Source organism: Pelodiscus sinensis, chromosome 2, assembly GCF_049634645.1.
Source record: "Pelodiscus sinensis isolate JC-2024 chromosome 2, ASM4963464v1, whole genome shotgun sequence".
NCBI lineage: Eukaryota > Metazoa > Chordata > Testudines > Trionychidae > Pelodiscus > Pelodiscus sinensis.
In genome coordinates this window covers 203500341-203508058 of record NC_134712.1, presented here as the reverse complement: position 1 = coordinate 203508058, position 7718 = coordinate 203500341, and the positions used below count along the sequence as shown (strand labels likewise).

Here is a 7718-nt window from a genome sequence, read left to right as displayed (position 1 = left end):
TTTCCCACCCCGTGAGGGGCTCGCGCTGCCTTCTGTGTAGGCCGGGGGGGCTCAGGCCCCGCGCGGGTTGGCGGTTCCTGTCGCCTCCTTTGCCTATCTTCTACCCCCCCCCCCGCGTTAGCGGGCCGATGGTACGGTCGGGCGGAGCGAGCGAACAGCTGGGGCGCTAATGTGTCTGCGGTGCTGCCCTTCGCTGCTTCATTGTGCGCGGCTGCTGCGAGTGCTCCTGCGGCCGGGCAGCCCCACAGGTAAGGGCGGCGCTGCCGGGCAGCCCCACGGGCAGGGGCAGGGAGTTGAGCTGGGGCTGGGGCTGGGGCTGGGGCTGTGTCTCCGTCTCCGTCTCCCTCTCCCTCCAGCACCGGTTGCTCCGCAAGTTGTTTCGGGCAGCAGCTGGGCACTGAGCCTCTGGCCCCGCGGGTGGCCGGGTGTGGGGTGCACGCGGCAGCCCGTTCAGGGGGGTTGGGAGGGATGCTCAGCCCCCGCTCCCCCTTGTTACACGGGCCGTGACGAAGCAGGTGGCTGCTTAGTTGTGTTGTGTACTAAGAGCCATCTGTGTGGAGCAGAGGGTCGGCTACTGGGCGCGCTGCAGTTTTATACAGGGGCGCCTCCCCGGCTCTGCAGCTCAGGGGGTCGCAGCCTGAGTTATAGCATCCCCCTCGCCCCATCTGGTAGGAGTTTCCCCCATTTTAAAATATTGCTCCTATATGAACTCTGGGATGTGAGGTCTGACCTTTAGGTGTCTTAAGTATATTACTACTTAGCTTAAAACCCCCCCACACACGTTACAAATTGTGCGTGCCGGTATCTGCTGACCTGTGGGTCACAAACACCTTCTGGGGTTTGTTTACTTGTTCATTTATAATGTGCCCAACTATATCTTATTTTGGTGCTCATAAACCTACTTAGCTTTTGTGGACAGGTGTTTTCTGTCGAGGAAAATAATAGCTGAAAATGTTACTAAATACGCATTTCCGTTTCTTCTACTTAATATATTCACCCATCTAGGAATTTGCATTGAAATAATAAAAGGCTGGATTAAAGGTCCAATGTAAAACAAACAAAACCCTAGAATACATCAGAGTCTGTTCAAGATAACAGGTTTCAGAAGGAGCTGTGTTAGGCTGTTTCAACAAAACCAACCAGTCCAGTGGCATTTAAAAGACTTAACACATTCATTATGGCAAAACTTAAAAAACAACAAATAGTCTAGCAGCACCTTAAAGACTAACTAACAAAACATGTAGATGGTGACAATGTAGAAGGGATTAAAGATGATTTGTAAAAAGGAAAAATAGGTTTGTGCCATTCTGTTGATTTTTCTGGTATCAGAAACCCTGTGGTGGTGGTCTTGTTTATGTTTTTCCTAACCTCTCCTCCCCCCCACTCCTTTAAAAATCCCTTCTGCCTCATTTATTAAACAAAATCTGTGGAAAATAGTTTAAAAAAAACTATTTAAAATATATTTGAGACCAACAATCTAGATTAAAGGCCAAACTTCTTATGCGATATTCAAACAACTTAAATTAAAATATTCAGGAAGATATGGTTGCTGCTGAAGTTTTAAGTGGCATCAACTTACTGTGCTCATAGAAGTCATTGGCTGCACATCTGGGTAGAGCATGCTGAAGTGCTACACAAGCTTTTGACAGTCTCTGCACTTGAAGAAGAGGATAGCGTTATCCTCTTTTCAGTTATTTCGCTAATTCAGTTTCAATAACTAACTCATTCAAAATTGAAAAACAGTTGAAAAAGCTAGAAAGCTTGTTTTCCTTTTCAAGTATGAGTAAAAACAAGGTGTGAGAGGATGAGATATGTAGTATTAAAATCTGGAAGGACATGGTGACCAGAAACATTCTCTTCAGTCCACTAACTACAGATAATACTTTTATTTATTTAATAAATCAGCTACTTTTAAATGCAAAACATATAAAACTTTTTTGTGATACAAACAGTACATTTTACTATAGTTTTATTTACTGTAAACAATTTTAAAATACTGCTTTAAGGAATGCATGTCCAATTTGACTTTCAGTTGTTGTCCAAATGCAGCTTGAGGAACATAATACATGAAAATGTTTGTCATCTAGCAAAAAAGAAATGCATCAGTTACCATTTTCTAACATAATTAAACAAAGGAAATTTTTTAAAAAAATTATTCACCTGTATAATTGCTTAAATAAATGTGTATAGATGGTATACTTTAGTAAGCAGGCAGTTACACTAACCAGTAAGAACTATTCTTTTTAGAAAAATGAAATAAAGTAAAAATGGAAATTAATATTAGAAGTATTTAAAACAATTTTTCTTGCTTGCTGAGTTAAATTACTATGAATTAATTTCACCCAGAATTAAAGCTTTGTTTATATCAGTCTGTCATAGTCTTAAAAATTAATCATAATATAGTATGATGAGTACCTAGGAAGTGAATTCTGATTAATATAGAGGGAAAGTAACTTTTTTGTTCCCAGCCCGGCAAACCTAATATTTAGCCAGTTAATTAACCAGGATTTTACATCCCTAGTCCATACTGGTACTTCTGTCTGTGTAATCCGTCATGTCCAACACTTTAGCCACTAGTTATATGTTGCTATTTGGTTGGTTTAGTGTGGCTAATTGGAACAGCAGTAGGCTATAGCACTATAATGGCTATTGCTTCAGAACTGGTTGGACCCCAAGGTGTGCAGTTTTTTTCACACCCCTGAGTGACAAATGTTTTGCTCACAAAAACGATAGTATAGACATAGTCAAATTTGTCATCCAATAAGCTTAGGAAAGAGGAGACTTCACTTTCCTAAGAAAATTCCTAAAACAAAATAACTTGCATTGTTTTGTTTTATAGGTAATCTTTTAAGGGATTGCTTAATTGGCCAGCTGAATTTTCCTTCTTTGGTAAGTACAAATCAGGTCAATTTATTTGAGCATATTTTTGTGGTGTTTAAATCCTGCTCCATTGTTTCAATGATGAATAGCCTCACTGAGTTTCAAAATTAATGAAGTCTATAGATGTACATATGTCTTGTGAGAGAAGGACTTCCTGGACTTTGTTGCTGTTGTTTTTATAATAAATATACAAGTGTGTGTAGATTCTATTTTATTGTACTCGTACATTCCAGATTGTGTCTTCTGTCTACTTGTTTTTACTTATTGGGACTATTTCAGTGGTCATGCTCTGCCATAGTCTCTTTCATTAATAATATAAACACACAACTTCAGCTGCATTATACATGTGTTTTAACTAAATAGATTGCAAGTGAGGGAGGGCTGGTAGCGACTCTTGTCTTTAGGTTGCCTAACTCTTTCCATTGAAAGGGATTTGTGACCTTTGTTTTTCTTTGAGAAGCTCTGAGTTGGGTATGACAGTGCTCCCTGTGAGATACTACTGACCCTGCTTGTTGTGGCAATTTGGCATCTTTTCTTCTAGTTTTGCTTAGCCAGGCTTTTTACGCCTCTTCCAGCACATACACAGGGAGGATCACGTGCAAAACCACACACAGTGAGATCAGCTCTTGGAAGGCTTAGCTTAACGGATTTGCCTCAGCAGTCAGTTGTCCACCTCAATAAGGGACACAGCAGGGCTAACTCCGAAATAAGCTACACAACTTAAGCGATGTCAATTCTGTAGCTTAAGTTGAAATAGCTTATTTCAGCCTTTGGTGCTGTCTACATAGCAGCAAGTCTGAGATAACACACTCTTTCTCCGACTACTCTTAATCCTCGTAAAGTGAGGGTTACAGGAGTCAGAGTAAGAAGTTCTCTCGATGGACATTATTTTGACATTGTTGAAATAACTGCGTGTGTGTAGACGTGTGTCATTAGTTATTCCAAAATAACGCTGTTGTCTAGAGGTACCCTTAGAGTGCAGACCTAAGGTATATTATTAAATAAGTCTCGTCCATCGATGTGGAAGAAGGTATGCACAGCTTCTCTAACCCCTGCTCCATTATGAGTTGGGGTTGTATTATAGAAAATGAAATACACTTTTTATAACTAATAAACTTATTTTAAATGCTTAAAGAGGTAGAAAACAGAAGTACATAAAACATACAAACTAAGCTTGATTGGTTAAATAAATTGGTTATAAATGGTAATTCTTCATCCTAGATGTTGTTGCAGGCAGATGACAAAGTTTTGCAAGACAGCTGTACTGGACTGCAGCTTGAGATCTCAGCTGGACTCACAAGCCGGACATCTTTTAAACTTGGACCTAATTTTACACACACAGTTCCTGTTTCCAGGTGTATTTCAATGTCTTTGGTGGGGAGGCAGAGGAAAACCACAATGAGGTCTCTCTCTTGTGCCTTGTATAGCTCTTGTGTAAGGCAGGAATCCATTGTCTTCCAGTGAAAAAACAGTGGCATTCCAAAAGGGGAAAAGGAGCATTCAGTATCAGGTGACTTGGATGCCTGTCTCTGCAGGGCTGTGGCAGCCATTACTCACAGGCTGACTGAAGCATCCACAGGAAGATTAAGCTCTTTCATAGGCTGTTGTTTAGGCTAAAGGCCATTTCGTCGTTATACCTTGAAGTGTTGGTATGGGTGATCTCCAAAGTAGCCCATCTGAAATACTGTACAGATACAAGGTCAGTATTCCTCACTTCAGATACAGAAATAATCAGGGCTCGATGATCGTGGCAAAAACCACTCGCCAGCCCCGCAATGCACATGCGTGAGACCCACACTGTGCATGCGCGAACCACCAGTGAACGGGGCGACTGGCTGAAATCTACCCGCCATGGGCGAGTAGAGAAGTGGATTTGTTGAGCCCTGGAAATAATACAGGCCATCAGGTACATCTCAGTTATGTCATAGCCATATCATAAGCACACTTTCATAAAGAATACACATTGTGATGTGATATAATAGGGTCTTCAGAGCCCAGACTAAGGAGAGGTGGAACAATATGGGACCAAGAAGGTCCTCCCTTTCAGCAGCTGCCAAGCATGTTCCCTATGCAGGCCCTGCTTAAAAGGGAGATCTGGCAGTAGAGAGTGTGGAGGAAAGCCTGGCTGAATCTACTGGAGTAGAGCAATCTACAGGGCAAAGACCAGGACTGTGAGTAAGACTCTGTCAGGATTCCCTTCCTACTGATTCCCGGACAGCAGCTGACTCGAAGCCTGATTTGGGAATCATCCCTCCATGCAGCTGTAGCCCTGAACTACCAAAACTATATACACAGAAGACTGGCATTGTGCCCCAAGCTCAAAGGAAAACAGGAAGTGACCCGGGGAGGCTGATCTGGAGTGGGAGCCAGAAGGGACTTTGCTCTTGGACCTAGTGGAGGGAGAGGTCCAGAACCCTCTATCACTTTCCCCAGCCTCCTAAGAGATCCCAGAGACTCTGGAGGAGTGATGAACTGGAGCTTGTCCTCCAGGACATTAAACTTCCCAGAAGAGCTACCTTAAGACTCAGAGAATGGGAAAGGTGTGGGAGAAAGATGGACTTGGACAAGCTGTCCAAGTAAGTTATGTACTAGCAACAGCAGCTGCAGCAGACCCATTGCTTCTGCAGCTGCCTAGCAACAGCAGAAAGCCTTGCAGCAGCAACAACTCATCAGGGAATTAGCAGTCCAGCAAAGAAACCAACAGCAACAACTGGTGTAGCATTTGGCCAGACTGTTTCACCCCCCAGGGTACTCTGGGGAGTTAAGTAGCTCCAGTTCGTATTTGGCTCTGAGTCTTCCATTGAACCTAGTGAGAATGGAACAGAGGATGACCCAGAGATGTTTCTGGTAAACTTTGAAAAAGTGACCATGGCAGCTTACCAGACCGCTCGTGTCAAGCACAGTGCAAGCAAGAGTAGCCCAGGCTGTGTGTTAGGGTCTCATTGTTTAAATTTAAATTTTTTTAATTGGTGTATTGCTGAACATTCTAAAATCACCTCTTAAAAAAAGTCCTCTCTCCCTTCCCAATCTGCCATTGGGTAAATAGGCACTAGTTCAATAGTACTGCATAGAGACCCATAAATCCTAAAGATGTCCTTGACTAGAAAAATATGAAAACTTCACGGGACACAGATGAGACCCATCTGTGAAGACTGACTCTGCAATACTCAGCCTGATTGGGAGGAATGTAATGGAATTCAGACACACGCTATGTAACAGTATTGGGCCAAAAAAGGAGCACAGGCTTGCTCCCTATGAAGGAGCTGCTGAAAAAGCTCTGAAAGTTTGGGGGAAGAGACAGGGGACATAAAGGAGGAAGTGGCTGCAAGGAAGCAGATAGGCTGCAGCCACCAAGGCAGAGTACTTTACAAAGTAAGAACCAAAAAATGTGATTTGGCCTGAATTCTCTGCCCCCTGACTATAGGGAAGAAAGGGCAACTGGACACTGTGGGTGAATTGGGAAGTATCCCCTCTTTCCCCAGAGCTGAAGCCCTGAAGTACTAAGAACAGTATAAGCAGAAGACTGGTGCTATGGTTCAAACTGATAGAAAAATAAGGAAGATAGGAAGCAGCCCAGGGAAGGCTGATGTTCTGGATGCCAGTCTAGGAACTAAGCCACCCCTCATCCCTTAAGACAGGGCTACTCAACTTTGGAAGCCCTGGGGGGCCACAGTGATACTCACAGCACATGCCAAGGGCTGCAACTTAAGTGCAGTTTCATATACATGCAGATAATTTCTTTCATACTGCAGAGGGGTAGCCAAGTTAGTCTGTACAGGATAAACTTAAAAAAAAAACCAGTCTGGTAGCACTGTAAAGACCAACAAAACAGGTAGATGGTGGTATGAGCTTTTATGGGCACAGCCCACTTCTTCAGATGACCGGAGTGTTGGATGTCCAGAATCATATATGTGTCATATATCTTGTATTAAAGAAATATTTATGGCCTTGTTAGATGGAAATATGGCATTCATATTGCCATAATTCACATTCCATTGCTGTGATTTGTAGTAATACATAGAAATGCTTATTTACGTGCTTCCCACTACTATCTATTAACAAAGATTGTAAGACACTTAATCTAGTGTATTGATCCTCCTAGCACTTGGCTATTTCACAGGGGTTTAATTATCCTCATTTTACAGATGGGGAAGTGAGGGAACAGAAATACTAAGGCCCAGACCAGATCAACAAATGGAGGTAAGCAGTGTAGTGTTGAGCATTGCAGTACCTAATGTTTGGGCACTTAGAAAACCATAGCAACAATGCCACAATCCACCAATCCAGAATTAGGTTCATATACGAGTGGGGAAGAGAATGTTAGAAAGTTAGCCAGAAAGCCAGCATGCTGGGTAAAGAGCTGCCCAAGTGAGATCCTCTAGAGAAGTATGTGCTAAGCCTCACCTCTCCTTTGGACTTCCTCCTTAATTCTGGGCTGCAGGAAAATGCCATTCTCTGCTTTAGATCCATGAACCTGGGGAAGATAGTCTCAGAGGGGTAGCCGTGTTGGTTTGTAACTAAAAAAAGCTTAAACAATTAATGGTCCGGTAGAACCTTAGAGACTAACAAAAATATATATAGTATCATGAGCTTTTGTGAGCACAACCCACTTCTTCAGATGACAAATGACATAGAGAAAATAGGCATTCAGCTGCTTAAGTTGCATGTGGGGCTTGGTCTACTACCACATTCAGAAGCTGCCTCGTATTGCACAAAACAATGGGGTGGGAAGTGGGGAGAGTGAAAGGCCCTAGCCTGAGTTTATGCCTCTAGTGATATAGATAGGATCTCCCTGGTCCAGCACCGTCAGGACCTGACTGATCCCAAACAACAAAGTT

At 42.9% G+C, this 7718-nt stretch overlaps 1 protein-coding gene across 10 annotated transcripts in view; it reads left to right on the top strand.

Annotated features, from left to right (window-relative positions):
- The first annotated feature begins 64 nt into the window (after positions 1–64).
- The window catches only part of BZW2 (basic leucine zipper and W2 domains 2), a 95511-nt gene continuing 87857 nt past the window's right edge, over positions 65–7718 (top strand). Inside the window, exons 1-3 of one of the 10 annotated variants that reach the window (XM_075922263.1) lie at positions 65–248; positions 2840–2889; positions 4102–4235. In XM_075922263.1, the coding sequence (XP_075778378.1) occupies positions 170–248; positions 2840–2889; positions 4102–4235 (263 nt within the window). In that variant the 5' untranslated portion in view covers positions 65–169. Of the gene's footprint in view, positions 249–2839; positions 2890–4101; positions 4236–7025; positions 7081–7718 lie in introns of those variants that run through there. The other 9 variants (XM_075922262.1, XM_075922261.1, XM_075922264.1 and 6 more) reach the window with 9 other exon arrangements.